This window comes from Lithobates pipiens, unplaced genomic scaffold (assembly GCF_037356315.1).
Source record: "Lithobates pipiens isolate NorthernLeopardFrog02 unplaced genomic scaffold, aLitPip1_a1.2 Scaffold_30, whole genome shotgun sequence".
NCBI classification, from domain to species: Eukaryota; Metazoa; Chordata; class Amphibia; order Anura; family Ranidae; genus Lithobates; species Lithobates pipiens.
In genome coordinates, this window is record NW_027507791.1 from 47,408,084 (window position 1) to 47,424,680 (window position 16,597).

Here is a 16,597-nt window from a genome sequence, read left to right on the forward strand (position 1 = left end):
GGCGCCAAAAAAGGCCAAGCGGCTTCTTCAAGAACAATATCCTCATGGTTGATTAAAGTCATCAAGAAAGCATATCTAGTTCAACACCTTCCAATACCGGAAAACCTGAAAGCGCATTCGACGAGAGCGATGGCGACCTCATGGGCAGCGTACAGCAGAGTATCACCAGAGACTATTTGCAAGGCAGCAACTTGGTCATCAAAAACCACATTCATGTCACACTATAGAATAGACCCGGCTCAATTAACTACGGTTGAGTTCGGGAGATCAATTATTCAATCAAACTCATCCATATCCTGTACTTGAGTAAATAAAAAACTTCTAAAAGGCACCCTCCCATTTAGCGAGTTATTTCCCACTGTGTGTGCTGCCATGATGCGTCAGGAAAACGGAAAATTGAATACTCACCTTTCCGTAATTTTCCTTTCCTGACGCATCCCATGGCAGCACACAGGATCCCACCCCTCTAAGGTGATAGTTACTGAGAATGCAACGGTGGACTCCTCTTCAAATCTTATAGCTAACCAGTCCTATCAGGTTGTGGAGGCGGAGTCACAACCCACTGTGTGTGCTGCCATGGGATGCGTCAGGAAAGGAAAATTACGGAAAGGTGAGTATTCAATTTTCCGTTTTAATTACATCATGCATGATATTTTGTGAACAAAATATAGTCACCAGACACTTGTTTGTGGTTTAAAGCCAACATTTTATTTCCATACTTTTAATTCACAGATATTGGCACACGTATACTCACAGGCACTAGCACTTTAGCAGCAGATTGTCTGAGATAATTTTTCACTTCTATGTTTCTATGTTTTTTTCATAAGTTTTTTTAATTGCCAGCACGCTGAAAATTATAAAGTGTTCACGCACAGGGCTATCACTTGCACTTTAGTAATACTAATAATAATATTTGGTTGAGTATTTTTTATTTTATGATGTGCATTTAATTACCAGCACGCGGGAAATTATACAGAATAGAGTTCTCACGTATAGATTTATAGTGGTATATGGTATAGCGCCAGGTCTATTTCCCCCCCCCCCCCCCTCTCCATCTTTTTATTTTTCCACCTGTTTGAGTGGAAATAAATAGAGGCTGCTCTTACCCAAATTTCTTTCACACTTTTTTTCTCAACCTTTTTTTCCACTTTTTATATTGATTGGCCCATAGCGCGATCTAACCCCCCCTTAAGCACTGATAGACGGCACTAATGGGAACTGATGGGCACTAATAAGTGGTACTAATGGGCCCTGAAACGGCGGCACTGATGGGCATTGATGGGCACTGATGGCTGGCATTGATAAGCAGCGCTAATGGGCAATGAAAGGCGGTACTGATGGGCATTGATGGCTGGTACTGATAGATTTCACTGATAGGCGACACTGATGGCACTAAAAGACTGCACTGATGGGTATTTATGGGTGGCACTGATAGACGGCACTGCTGGGCACTGATAGCGGCACTAATGGGCACTGAAAGGTGGCGCTAATGGGCACTGAAAGGTGGCGCTGATGGGCACTGATGGCTGGCACTGATAGATTTCACTGATAGGCATCCCTGGTGGCACTGGCACTGATAGGCAACACTGATGGCACTGAAAGGCTGCACTGATAGATACTTGTGGGTGGCACTGATAGACAGCACTGCTGGGCACTGATAGGCAGCACTAATGGGCACTGAAAGGTGGCACTGATGGGCATTGATGGGCACTGATGGCTGGCACTAAGAGATTTCACTGATAGGCATCACTGGTGGCACTGGCAGGCATTTTTCATGGCACTGATTGGCAGCTGCCTGGGCACTGATTGGCATTTCCCTGGTGGTCTAGGGTGACATACCTGGTGGTCCAGTGTGGTGGCAATCCCTATCCCTGGTGGTCCTGGCGGCATCCTGGTGGTCTTGGATGGGCATCCGAGGGGAGGCTGTGCTGATACGTCAGGAGAGCAGCCGATCGTCTCTCCTCTACTCGGGATTGTCAGACACGAGTGAAGAAAAGCCGATCAACGGCTCTTCCTGCTTACATCGTGATCAGCCGTGCCCATGCGGCTAATCATGTGGCAAAGAGTACCCAGATCGGAGCTGCAGTGTGTCAAACTGACACACTGCAACAACGATCGTCGCGATGCGCGCCCCCAGGTTGGCGCGCAGCGGCTTGATATCCCGACCCCGTCATCTGACGTCCGGTCAGGATGTGGCAACCACTTTGCCCACGTCATTTTACTATATGGCGGCCGATAAGTGGTTAATAGACGTTATTTTTCTCCATGTTAAATGTCACCCTTTGCGATCTGCACTTTCATCGATCGCAGGGGAACGGCCTGCTAACTAGAATTTATAATTCATTAAGGACAGGAATATTTCTATTCTATGTCGCTGTCACGGTAATGATGTGACGGGAGGGTGTTGGGGAGGGCTGACACCAATTGCCTCCCGCGGCTACCACCAGCCATGGCCCCCCCCCCGGTGAGGACGGCGTCCTAAAGGCTCCTAATTACTTTAACGAGGGACGCTGTTCTGCTTTGAACGATTAAAAACTGGGTTACATCCATCAATGCTGCCCGCAATTCTATGGGTATATCTGCAGATGGAACTGTGCCCTCTGATCATTTCAGCTTAGCTATAGGCATCGCTCCTTGGGGACTGCTATCTAAAAAAAAAAAAAATTCAAAATAAAAAATAAAAAAAAATTAATCAGCATCTGAAACTGAAGCCAAAAAAACATCTAAAACCAAAAACACAAAATCAATTACAGTAATCCCACATTATCGGTCCTTTAGTTGTGGAAGCTGCATTTTTATTTTTATTTTTTTTATTTATTTTTTTTTCTTAAAGTGACACTAAATATTTTTATTCTTCAAAAATAATTCATACACATCCAAAAAATAATTTACGCACATCCAAAAATAATTCATACATCCAAAAAATAATTCACACACATCCCAAAAATAATTCATACATCCAAAAAATTATTCACACACATCCAAAAAATTATTTACGCACATCCAAAAATAATTCACACATCCAAAAAATAATTTATGCACATCCAAAAATAATTCATACATCCAAAAAATAATTCATACACATCCAAAAAATTATTTACACACATCCAAAAATAATTCATACATCCAAAAAAGAATTCATACACATCCAAAAAATAATTTACGCACATCCAAAAATAATTCATACATCCAAAAAATAATTCACACACATCCAAAAAATAATTTATGCACATCCAAAAATATTTCATACATCCAAAAAACAACACACACATCCAAAAAAGAATTCATAGACATCCAGAAAATAATTCATACATCCAAAAAATAATTCATACACATCCAAAAAAACATTTATGCACATCCAAAAAATAATTTATACACATCCAAAAAAACATTTATGCACATCCAAAAAATAATTCATACACATCCAAAAAATAATCATAGACATCCACTACCTGACGGCCCTGTAATCTGCAGTGCCTTGAAAAAGTATTCATACCCCTTGAGATTTTCCACATTTTGTCATGTCACAACCAAAAACATAAATATATTTTATTGGGATTTTATCCTAATGTACTGATCTAATTTCTTGAGGCCCAAAAACACTTTTTTAAGTTGTTGTTTTTTTTTTTGTCCCAATTTTTTAGAAAATTAAGAAATAAAAAAAAAAATCAATTTTTTTTATTACACATACTGTCACCAGTGCAGTACAGCATCATTCATATAATTGGTGTGGCAGTGATTAAGGACACTGGTGACATTATAGTGCCTTGAAAAAGTATTCATACCCCTTGAGATTTTCCACATTTTGTCATGTTACAACCAAAAACATAAATGTATTTTATTGGGATTTTATGTGATACAATCCCAATGTACTGATCTTATTTCTTGAGGCCCAAAAACACCTGGACAGTACAAATATCCCACAAATGCCCCCTTATTTGAAAGTAGACAGTCCAAGGTATTTAGTAAGAGGCATGGCGAGTTTTTTGAAGTTGTATTTTTTTTTGGTCACAATTTTTTATAAAATTAAGAAATTAAAAAAAAAAAACATTTTTCCACCCTTTTTTTTATTACACATACTGTCTGTCATCAGTGCGGTACAGCGTCATCATATAACTGGTGTGGCAGTGATTAAGGACACTGGTGACATTACAGTGGCTTGAAAAAGTATTCATACCCCTTGAGATTTTCCAAATTTTTTCATGTTACAACCAAGACCAACACAAAGTGGTACATAATTGTAAAGTGGAAGGAAAATGATAAAATGATTTTCAACATTTTTTTACAAATAAATATGTGAAAAGTGTGGTGTACATTTGTATTCAGCCCCCCTGGGTCAATACTTGTAGAACAGACGTTTGAATTTTGACAAATTTGCTCATTACGAAATTTTCAAATATTCAATTTCAAATTTCCGAATTTTCAAATTCCGAATTTCCAAATTTTCTAATTTACGACTTCAAATTTCCAAATTTTTGAATTTTCATTTTTCCGAATTTCCAAATTTTGAATTTCCGAATTTTCAAATTTACGACTTTTCAAATTTCCAAATTTCAAATTTCTGAATTTCGAATTTGCTCAAAATGTTCTTAGTCTGGAAAATGAAAAGTAAAGCAGACGGTTGTCATTAACATACCCTATTTTAGACCCAGTGATGTCATTGTTTGGTCTCTGTGCTTCTCTATGCAATGCGGGCAGATCATGGCTGGTGGGAGGGGCCAGCAGGGGGCTGTACATGGCTTCCTGGAAGCATCCCAGCACCCGCTTAGTACTTCTCGCAAGACCCCTCAATGCTAATGCAGTCAGTGGGAGGAGTTATGCAAATGAAAACGCCTTGATGGGCGTGTGTCAGTCTGGAGGAGTTGGGGGCGTTCCATTTGCATGCAGACCACCCCCCCCCCCCTCAATGGGATGCTGAGCCTCCATAATTGAAAGAACCGAAGTCCAATGAATGAAAGGGGCGGGGCCAGAGATAGTCAGGCGCGAAATGATGCTGGGCGTCCTCCAGCCAGGAAATGAGGTGGGGCTCTTATATGACTTACTGCCGCAGCACAACTTTCTGATGCACACAGTGAGAAGCTCACAGTGTGCAGTGAAATCAGAGGAAGCCATTTCAGTGCAGGAGAGGAGGCAGTACAACTGTGCAAAGACTGAAGATCAGATTTAAATTAGAAAAAAATGGTGTATGTACAATGAAAATATATTATTATATGGTATTATAATATATTATTATTATTATTATTATTATTATATTATTATTATTATAATATATTATTATTATATATTATTATTATTATTATTATTATTATATTATTTATTATTATTATTATTATTATTATATTATTATTATAATTTATTATTATTATTATTATTATTTTTATTATTATATTTTATTATTATATATTATTAATTATTATTATTATTATTAATATTTTATTATTATTATTATTATATTATTATTATTGTTATTATTATATTCTTATTATAATATAATATTATTATTATTTTTATTATTATTATTATATATTATTAATTATTATTATTTTTTAGTTTTGGATGAAGTAAGGGGAAGGGTAAAACCTTAGAGTGTTCCTAAAGACAAAATTATTTGGTCATGTTTATACTTTTTTTTTTTTTTAATACATATTGTTACATGTATACATTGTATTTGTTTCAGTTTTATACACTGTAGCTTTTTCATTGCAGCCACAGTCCTGTCATTCATTCTCCCACCACAAAGGGCGCTGTGACTTGTGTAGACGCTCTGTCTCCAGCTGTCAGGCTCTGTGGTATGACATCACCGGGAAGATGGCGCTGTCCATGGAGCACAGCATGCTCAGTGTGCCTGTCCTGTAGATGTGATCAGTGCTGAGATCAGGTAAGTGTGTCCCTTCCCCGATCACAGCTTGGATCTGATGTCCCTTCTGTGTCCTGATTGAGGTTTGTGTTAATTTATAGACCCTTCAGGATCTGATGATCAGGAATGTGTTATTGTTAGTTTAGAATTATTATAGCTCCTGCGTATACTGTAGGCATCCATACCTGCTGTGCCCATTATAAGAGGTTCCCACCATCCCTGAGCTGAGTTCCCGGGTCTGTACACCCGCTGTGCCCATTATGAGAGGTTCCCACCATCCCTGTGTTGAGTTTCCAGGTCTTTGCACCTACTGTGCCCATTATGAGGGGTTCCCACCATCTCTTTGTTGAGTTCCTGGGTCTGTACACCTGCTGTGCCCATTATAAATGGTTTCCACCATCCCTGTGCCGAGTTCCCAGGATGGATATCTATTTTGGATGGAGTGACTCTGGATTCTCTGTGTGTTGCTCACTCTTTGCTGATCTTTCAGTTTCAGTGTCATTGTATAAGACTCGGGGGGGGTACAGATATCGATCGGAGGACAAGACATCCCCCCACCCGCCATGGCCGGGACACCCAGTGTGAAAAGCCAAGGCATGAAATTTGCTGAGGAGCATCTACAGAGGCACGGCTGGACTGAAGGTATTATTCTTTCCTGGCTGGAGGATCGGGCCCTTATGCCCCCTCCGATTTATTATTACATTATACAAGGCAGACATTTGTGTTACTCGCAGCGTTTGACTTTATATCCTTTTGTGCCCTTTAGGGAAGGGTCTTGGCAAGCGTGAAAGTGGCATTTCCAAGGCAATTAAAGTCAAAGTGAAGTGTGACTCAGCGGGGGTAAGGAATCCATATGCTATTAGCCGGCTTGGTGTGCATTGTACCCTGTTTGGTAAGGGGGGACGGGTCTGTGATGGGGACCCTGGTAAGGGGGAGACTGTGATGAGGGACCCTGGTTTGGGTGGGGGAGGGGGACTAATGTGATGGGGGGCCTGGTATGGGGGACCCTGGTGAGGGTGGGGGGGACTGTTATGTGATTGGGTGGCTGTAATGTGGGACCCGGTATGGGTAGGGGGAACTCTGATGTTTGCGGGGGGATTTAGATTTGATGGGGGACTCTGGTATGGTTGGGGGGACGGGGATCGATGGGGTACCTTGATATGCATAGTGGGGAACTGTGATGTGGTGGGGGACGCTGGTACGGTTAGGGTAGGACTCTGATGTGATGGGGGGGGGGGATTGATTGTGGACCTTGGTATGCATAGCAGGGGACTCTGATGGGGGGACCCTGGTATGGGTGGAGAGACTGATATGGATAGGGGGGACTCTGATGTGATGGGGGGGACTGATGAGGGACCTAGGTATGCATAGTGGGGGACTCTGATGTGATGGGGGACCCTGATATAGGTGGAGGGGGCTCTGATGTGATATGAGGACCCTGGTATGGGTGGGGGGACTCTGATATGATGGGGGGGGACTGATGAGGGACCTTGGTATGCATAGCGGGGGACTCTAATGTGATAGGGGAACCTGGTATGGGTGGGGAGACTGATATGGATAGGGGGGACTCTGATGTGATGGGGGGGACTGATGAGGGACCTTGGTATGCATAGCGGGGGACTCTGATGTGATGGGGAGACTGATATGGATAGGGGGGACTGATGAGGGACCTTGGTATGCATAGTGGGGGGACTCTGATGTGATGGGGGACCCTGGTATAGGTGGGGCGGCTCTGATGTGATATGAGGACCCTGGTATTGGTGGTGGGACTCTGATATGGATAGAGGGGACTCTGATATGATGGGGGGACTGATGAGGGACCTTGGTATGCATAGCGGGGGACTCTGATGTGATGGAGGGCCCTGGTATGGGTGGGGGGGGGGACTCTGATGTGATGGGAGATCTGTTGGGGGGGGGGGGCGCGAACAGACTCTGTTCTTGTGGGATTTTCAGTCATGTGTGACTCTATGGTGTTGAATATCTGCCTGTAGGTGGGTCACAATTCTGCGGAGCAGTTTACCTTCCACTGGTGGGATCACGTCTTCAACAAAACCGCCTCCGGCATCTCGGTGGAGCCCGATCAGGTAAGTAGTGACCACATCCATCCCTCTTCTGTCAGCAACTACGGGAGTCCCGGACTAATTCTGACATTTCTATCAATATACCTGCATTTTATTTTGCTAAGAGATTACTTAGAACCCCCTCAAATATATATATGTATATATATATATATAATATTAAATTTTATTACACATGCATACATTTTTTATTTTTTTTTATTATTATTATGTTTTTGGCAGGATGGAGTTCAGGTGAAGAGAGTCACAGACGAGGATTCGGCGGTGACGAACAAGAAGCCCCGGAAGGCACTCACTAATCGGGACATGTTGTATGGTCGCTTTATAAAAGTAAGCTTCGGTCTGATGTAATGTGACCCCTTCCTGCCCCGCCCCCTCCCCTTCCTGCCCCGCCCCGGCTCCTCCCCTTCCTTACATTTTGAGTTCTTTCAATCATGGAGGTGTGACATCGCATCACATGTGGGCGTTACCTATGCAAATACAGCCCGCCTGGAAACGCCCACTCCTCCAGACTGGCTGAAATCAATGACTCCCAACTGCCATTTCCAGTAGGCGGGGTCGGTGGTGGATTCCTGACATTCGGTCTTTGTTGTCTGTTTGCAGTCGGCCACGTTGCTGTCGGGTGGAGAGCAGCCGGTGGAGAAGGAATCTTCTAAGGAATCCTCTTCAGACAGCGATGAGGATGAGAAGCTGAATCTGTCTTCTGCTACCAAGTAGGTGGAGCCCATCAGGGACACCAATAGGGGGGGGGGGTGCAGCAGGCCCATCCATCTAATGCAATTAATAGGGGGGCCGGACTTCACCCAGTTTATTAGAGACAATCTCTCTGAATGATGAATTAAACTTTTAGGTAGTCCTGACTGTCCAGCCTCCCCGACTTGGACACGCAGGGCCGGGATAAGGGGTGGGTGGGACCAACGGCTGCCCTGGGCGCAATGGTTTACTGTAGGGATGGGGGTGCCTTTCTTCTGTTACAAGGCTGACAGGAGTAGTGACGTGGGGCATCACTACTCCTGTCAGCCCAGCGCTGGGAGCAGCAAGGCCTCCTTCCTGACAGTGCAGTGCTCCTGTATTACCAAGTGGGGGGCGGTGTTCACAGACACACAGGAGCTGCACTAGGAAAAAGGAGGAGGGGAGAGAGCACAGCCTGTACCACTGAGTAGAGAAGTGTCCGAGAGAGGGGAGAGAGTGTTTAAGGGAGGAGTGGAGGGGAGAGAGCAGTTAGGGGAGAGGAGAAAGTGAATGTGTGGAGTAGAGGAGAGAGCGATTAGTGGCGAGGAGAGAGCGGGTGAGGGGAGGAGTGAACGATTAGCGGAGAGGAGAGAGCGGGTGAGGGGAGGAGTGAACGATTAGCGGAGAGGAGAGAGCGGGTGAGGGGAGGAGTGAACGATTAGCGGAGAGGAGAGAGCGGGTGAGGGGAGGAGTGAACGATTAGCGGAGAGGAGAGAGCGGGTGAGGGGAGGAGTGAACGATGAGCGGAGAGGAGAGAGCGGGTGAGGGGAGGAGTGAACGATGAGCGGAGAGGAGAGAGCTGGTGAGGGGAGGAGTGAACGATGAGAGGAGAGAGCGGGTGAGGGGAGGAGTGAGCGATGAGAGGAGAGAGCGGGTGAGGGGAGGAGTGAGCGATGAGAGGAGAGAGCGGGTGAGGGGAGGAGTGAGCGATGAGAGGAGAGAGCGGGTGAGGGGAGGAGTGAGCGATGAGAGGAGAGAGCGGGTGAGGGGAGGAGTGAGCGATGAGAGGAGAGAGCGGGTGAGGGGAGGAGTGAGCGATGAGAGGAGAGAGCGGGTGAGGGGAGGAGTGAGCGATGAGAGGAGAGAGCGGGTGAGGGGAGGAGCGGGTGAGGGGAGGAGTGAGCGATGAGAGGAGAGAGCGGGTGAGAGGAGGAGTGAGCGATTAGTGGAGGGAGGGTGAATAGAGAGGAGAGAGAGGGTGAGTGGAGGAGTGAGTGATTAGTGGAGAGGAGAGAGCGGGGGAGGGGAGGAGTGAGTGATTAGTGGAGAGGAGAGAGAGGGTGAGTGGAGGAGTGAGTGATTAGTGGAGAGGAGAGAGAGGGTGAGTGGAGGAGTGAGTGATTAGTGGAGAGGAGTGAGCGAGGAGTGGAGTGGAGTGGAGTGGAGTGGAGTGATTAGTGGAGAGAGGGTGAGTGAGTGTGGAGAGGAGAGCGTGGAGGAGTGAGCGATTAGTGGAGAGGAGAGCGTGGAGGAGTGAGCGATTAGTGGAGAGGAGAGAGTGAATGAGTGAAGCAGGTGAGTGGAAGAGAGAACGGTTAGTGGAGGAGAGAGCAGGGAGTGGAGCGAGGCAGTGGAGAAGAGAGCGGGTGAGTGGAGGAGAGAGGAGTGATGCACCAGATTTTGCGCACTCCAGTTTTAGTAAATTAGCCCCCTGAGTGTCTAGAATGGACCCCAATGTGACAAGTTTTGGCTTTAACAGAAATGTAATGCTTTTTATTTTTATTTTTTTGTGGTTTTCTTTTAACTATTTGTTTTGCTCCAACAGACTGACTGATGAAGACCTCGTGAAAATCTGTGGGGGGCGCACTGCTCACAAGTAAGATTTCACGCTCCTATCATATAATATTAGATAAATGTGACTCACAATAACAAAGTGGGTCTTTTATTACAGCCATAGACGGCAGTCTTAATAAATATGTGATATCGTGTCAATAATTTGTGATCTCAGAACAGTCTAGGAAAGTTTGGGAAAGCGATCCTTGCTGTAGGGCGGTGGCCGCAGTTTGGAGACCCTTTTTTTTGCCTTTATCCGGTCCTTCAGACACTATTCCTCCCACTGAGCCCCAACTGTTTTTCTCCCCCTAATACCGAAACTTGATTGTTTACTCCCACTGGCCACAGTCCGGCCCCCCCAAAGTCTGAAGGACAGTAAACTGGCCCTTTCTTTAGAAAATGTGGAGACCCCCTGCTATGGGCCAATGGCACCAGAAGAAATCTATGAAGTTTTCTAATTTGTGTGTACAAATTAGATAAAAACGATGCAAAAATATTTGAAAATTGAATGGTAGTACAATTCTAGACAAATGTGTAATTTTTATACTGTCTGCCACCATCTCTTGGATTTTGTAAATGTCCAATTTTCCAATCAAACTAGAACACTGACGCGTTTCGACCATATATAGTAGAGGTCTTCTTCAGGGTAGAGAATTACAGATCTGTAATTCTTTTTCCCTGAAGAAGACCTCTATTATATATGGTTGAAACGCGTTGGTGTTCTCATAGTATGATCTTTGATATATATTATGCTATGTTTTAACGTGCACTGTACAGCTTTATCAGTAGATATGTTTGCTCGCCTCCATCACAGAGCTCATGTTTAACAGACAGTAATGCTTTTGTAAGTTCATAGATTTTTGTAATAAACATATTTTATAATTATTTATGACTCTCTATTGCTGCAACACAAAACCCCACAGGGAAACCTCCTCCAATTTTTGTATTTTCATCGGGGCGTGCAGCCACTTCTGCTCATTTACTGTTTTTGTTATTGTCCTCCTCCTCGCTCCTCCTCCTCCTCCTCGCTCCTCCTTCCTCGCTCCCCCTTCCTTCTTCTTCCTCGCTCCTCCTTCCTCGCTCCCCCTTCCTTCTTCTTCCTCGCTCCTCCTTCCTCGCTCCCCCTTCCTTCTTCTTCCTCGCTCCTCCTTCCTCGCTCTCCCTTCCTTCTTCCTCGCTCCTCCTTCCTCGCTCCCCCTTCCTTCTTCTTCCTCACTCCTCCTTCCTCGCTCCCCCTTCCTTCCTCGCTCCCCCTTCCTTCTTCTTCCTCGCTCCTCCTTCCTCGCTCCCCCTTCCTTCTTCTTCCTCGCTCCTCGCTCCCCCTTCCTCCTTCCTCGCTCCCCCTTCCTTCTTCTTCCTCGCTCCTCGCTCCCCCTTCCTTCTTCTTCCTCGCTCCCCCTTCCTTCTTCTTCCTCGCTCCTCGCTCCCCCTTCCTTCTTCTTCCTCGCTCCTCGCTCCCCCTTCCTTCTTCTTCCTCGCTCCTCGCTCCCCCTTCCTTCTTCTTCCTCGCTCCTCGCTCCCCCTTCCTTCTTCTTCCTCGCTCCTCGCTCCCCCTTCCTTCTTCTTCCTCGCTCCTCCTTCCCCCTTCCTTCTTCTTCCTCGCTCCTCCTTCCTCGCTCCCCCTTCCTTCTTCTTCCTCGCTCCTCCTTCCTCGCTCCCCCTTCCTTCTTCTTCCTCGCTCCTCCTTCCTCGCTCCCCCTTCCTTCTTCTTCCTCGCTCCTCCTTCCTCGCTCCCCCTTCCTCGCTCCCCCTTCCTTCTTCTTCCTCGCTCCTCCTTCCTCGCTCCTCCTTCCTCGCTCCTCCTTCCTCGCTCCTCCTTCCTCGCTCCCCCTTCCTTCTTCTTCCTTGCTCCTCCTTCCTCGCTCCTCCTTCCTTCCTTCTTCCTCGCTCCTCCTTCTTCCTCGCTCCTCCTTCTTCCTCGCTCCTCCTTCCTTCTTCTTCCTCGCTCCCCCTTCCTTCTTCCTTGCTCCTCCTTCCTCGCTCCTCCTTCCTTCCTTCCTTCCTTCTTCCTCGCTCCTCCTTCCTTCTTCCTCGCTCCTCCTTCCTTCTTCCTCGCTCCTTCTTCCTCGCTCCTCCTTCCTCGCTCCTCCTTCCTCCTTCTTCTTCCTCGCTCCTCCTTCCTCTTCTTCCTCGCTCCTCCTTCCTCCTTCTTCTTCCTCGCTCCTCCTTCCTCCTTCTTCTTCCTCGCTCCTCCTTCCTCCTCTTCTTCTTCCTCGCTCCTCCTTCCTCCTCTTCTTCTTCCTCGCTCCTCCTTCCTCCTCTTCTTCTTCCTCGCTTCTCCTTCTTCCCCTTCTTCTTCCTCGCTTCTCCTTCTTCCCCTTCTTCCTCGCTCCTTCTTCCTCGCTCCTCCTTCCTCGCTCCTCCTTCCTCCTTCTTCTTCCTCGCTCCTCCTTCCTCTTCTTCCTCGCTCCTCCTTCCTCCTTCTTCTTCCTCGCTCCTCCTTCCTCCTCTTCTTCTTCCTCGCTCCTCCTTCCTCCTCTTCTTCTTCCTCGCTCCTCCTTCCTCCTCTTCTTCTTCCTCGCTCCTCCTTCCTCCTCTTCTTCTTCCTCGCTCCTCCTTCCTCCTCTTCTTCTTCCTCGCTCCTCCTTCCTCCTCTTCTTCTTCCTCGCTTCTCCTTCTTCCCCTTCTTCTTCCTCGCTTCTCCTTCTTCCCCTTCTTCCTCGCTCCTTCTTCCTCGCTCCTTCTTCCTCGCTCCTCCTTCCTCGCTCCTCCTTCCTCGCTCCTCCTTCCTCGCTCCTCCTTTCTCTTCCTCCTCCTTTCTCTTCCTCGCTCCTCCTTCTTCTTCCTCCTTTCCCTCCCCCCAAGGTTCTCAATTTTTAACATTTTTCTTCTATTGTAGAGGAGCCAGGCATGGCCTGACAATGAACGCAAAGCTCTTGAGGATTGAAGAACAGGAACAAGCTTTCCTGGAAAAATACAGGAAGGAGAAACCAAACAAGGAACCAGCTAGGCTGTCCTTAGAAAAGGATGTAGAGACTGGAAGAAAGAAGGAAAAACATAGACTGGGTATTACCAATGAAGACATCTCATCCAACACCACACAACGAAAGAAGAAGAAGAAAAAAAAGAAAATGGTCAACGATGAAGAAGATTTGGAGGACAACAGAACCAATGGTTATGAGGAACATGCTCATTGGAAAGAGGACACAATTCCATCAAAAAGAAATGTGGGTGATAAAGGGTTGGTAGATGCTTTTAACATGGAAGCTTCTTCAGAAACCAAATTGGAATACTCAAAGAAGAAAAAGAAAAAAGTCAAAGATGTTGACCAACTTGAAGACCATGCTGGTTCTATAGAATATGACACACAGTCATCCAAGGAGGCTAATGATCTAGAAGACCGTGGTCAACCTTTAGAAGGTGACATACAGTCATCCAAGAAGAAAAAGAAGAAAGTCCAAGAGGCTGACCATCTTGAAGACCATGCTTGTTCTATAGAAGATGACATGCAGTCATTCAAGAAGAAAGTCAAAAAAGAGGCTCCCGATCTTGAAGACTATGCTCAACCTGTAGAAGATGATATACAGTCATCCAAGAAGAAAAAGAAGATCAAAGAAGAGTCTGACCACCTTGAAGACTGTGATCAATCTCTAGAAGACAGTGTACAATCGTCAAAGAAAAAAAAACGGAAAGAAGAAGTGGTGAAGGGTGAGACAACAGAAGAGCTTACCAATGGTCAGGAAGAATGGGCTCCTTCAGAAGGCCCAAGTCTGTCAAAGAAGAAGAAGGCAAGAAGAGACCTAAAAGAGAGGGCTGAAGGGGAGGAGTCTACAGAAAACTGTGTCCAGTCTCTGAAAAAGAAAATAGAAGAGGTTGATGAGTACACACCCATAAAAGATGAAGTGTGCCAAACTCCAAAGAAAAAAAAGAAGAGCAAAAACAAATCTAGAGACTTTTCCAACCCAGATGAGGAGCCAGAACAAGCTGTAGATAACACTGAACCTACGATTAGGTGTAAAAAGAAAAAGCGGAAAGAGTAGTCTCCATAGAAGATTGCCCCATTGTTAAAGTTGAAAATATAATTTTGAAGGTGCCAAAAAATAATAATTTGGGTGAATTAATGTACATTGCAAAGATTTTTAGTATATTTCATAGCAGCTTCTTACCTGAATCGATTTTAGAATTATGGAGGAGCACCGTGTTGGGTCCATATCTGAAAGTGGCTGCTGATTTGGAGGAAAAGGGTTGCAAGTCCACATGATTTACTGATGTGTGGAAGCTCAGATACTGGCGTCAGATCATCCGCTCTCCTCAACGTGCATCTCCTAGCAAAAGAACCGGCCACACCCCGATGATGACATCAGCGTATCAATAAAGCTTTATTGCTATGGATAACATGCGCAAAGAAGCTTTGCCAGGGGAGGTCCTAGGCGGGGCTTCTTTGAGCATGTTCTCTTTAACGTTAAAGCTTTGGTTGAGGTCAGCGGTGTGTGTGGCTTCTAATTTGGAGGATCTGCCTCCTCTACGCACCTGATGGTTACAGTAAAGAAAACGTGTGGCTCCTGCTTTTGTTTATTGTTGGTTTGCCAAAGATAAAGCACCTGCCGCAGGGGGTGGCTCTATTGTCACATCCAACGCTGTGCAGACTTCCAAGTAAAAAAAAAATTCTGGGAAGTCCCATAGGTGAAGTTCCTTTCCATGGACATTACTTGACTGTTTTTGACTTTTTTTTTTTTTTTTTTTTTATAAACTTGAAGCAGTTAAAAACTTTTTTTTTTTTTTTGTTAAATTTAATCTTTAACTATACAATGGCTTTTGTACCATTTTATACTGTATGTATATTATTAAACCAAAGTGAAGTCCTTCTCTGGCTTTGTGTAAAAGTATGCTGGTCTAAACGAGAATGGTAAACTGATATGAGACTTAGAAATATATATGATTGCAGTGTTACTTGGGGGGGGGGGGGATAATAATGGAGGCTGACATCAAAATGTCTCTTTAAAGGATACTTTTGTTCAGCTGGGATGGATTATAAGAGCAACTGCTTGAAATAACGGCAGATGTTTTTTTTCTTCTTCTAATTTAGAAATGATGCCAGATCTCCAAACCATTAAAAATGGTATGCTCAGCTCCTTGGGGTGGCCATGGTGTCCTACCTCACCCTCTGAACCTCTTTAGAAATTTGACACTACTGGGAACATCAGATACCAGTGTCCTTCCCAAATTCTGTGATCTCTTCCTCTGATCTCCCAAGACCCCCTAGGTCAGTGATGGCGAACCTTGGCACCCCAGATGTTTTGGAACTACATTTCCCATGATGCTCAAGGACTCTGCAGTGTGGTTGAGCATCATGGGAAATGTAGTTCCAATACATCTGGGGTGCCAAGGTTCGCCATCACTGCCCTAGAGGATTGGAGGAGGAGGATGAGGATTGGAGGATGAGGATTGGAGGAGGAGGATGAGGATTGGAGGACGACGACGAGGAGGAGGACGACGAGGACTATGTACATAAGTAGTCACAGCCTTTGCCATGACACTTGTTTCCATTGATCATCCTTCAGATGTTTCTACAACTTGATTGGATGCGATTTAGAAAGGCACACACCTATTTATATAAGATTCTATGTATAAGGCCCCTTTCACACGGGACAGATCAGTAATGATCCGCTCGCTCAGCGGGGATCGCTCCATTGTCCCCGCTGAGCCGGCTGCGGTGTGCCGGGACCGCCTTGTCAGCTCTCAGTTCTCCTCTATGGGGGATCGGATGAGCACGGACCGTCTGTCCGTGTTCATCCGATCCGCTCTGCAGACGGATAGAAAAATAGGATTTTCCTCCGTCTGCAGAATCGGACAATTGCGAAGGCGGACGATATCGGGCCGCTATCCCATAGGAATGCATGCATGCATGTCTGTATTTCATCCACAAACGGATGGATGAAATACGGACATACTGTCCGCATGTGTGAAAGGGGCCTTAAGGTGAAAAAAAAAAATCTCACAGTGACGGCACCCCCAGCCCCCCCGTTATACTTACCTGACCCCTCGAAAGTCCCGTGCTCGCCCCCGACTTCCTCTTCACCACTCTGCCTGGTCGCTGATTGGCTGGAGTGGATGGATTGAAGGCAGCGCAGCCATTGGCTCGCGCTGCTGTCGATCGCATCCAATGACGCGGCACGCCGGGGCCGTGTGATACAGCGAGTGGCTATAGCCGCCGGCT

General features: G+C 45.7%; 1 protein-coding gene across 1 annotated transcript; it reads left to right on the plus strand.

Annotated features, from left to right (window-relative positions):
• Positions 1 to 5,735: 5,735 nt before the first annotated feature.
• GPATCH4 (G-patch domain containing 4) lies at positions 5,736 to 15,245 on the plus strand. The gene is made up of 8 exons (XM_077464173.1): positions 5,736 to 5,878; positions 6,348 to 6,499; positions 6,624 to 6,697; positions 7,849 to 7,941; positions 8,158 to 8,265; positions 8,539 to 8,648; positions 10,433 to 10,483; positions 13,280 to 15,245. The coding sequence occupies exons 2-8, from the start codon at positions 6,421 to 6,423 to the stop codon at positions 14,418 to 14,420; spliced, it is 1,656 nt and encodes a 551-aa protein (XP_077320299.1). The 5' UTR covers positions 5,736 to 5,878; positions 6,348 to 6,420; the 3' UTR covers positions 14,421 to 15,245.
• Positions 15,246 to 16,597: the final 1,352 nt, after the last annotated feature.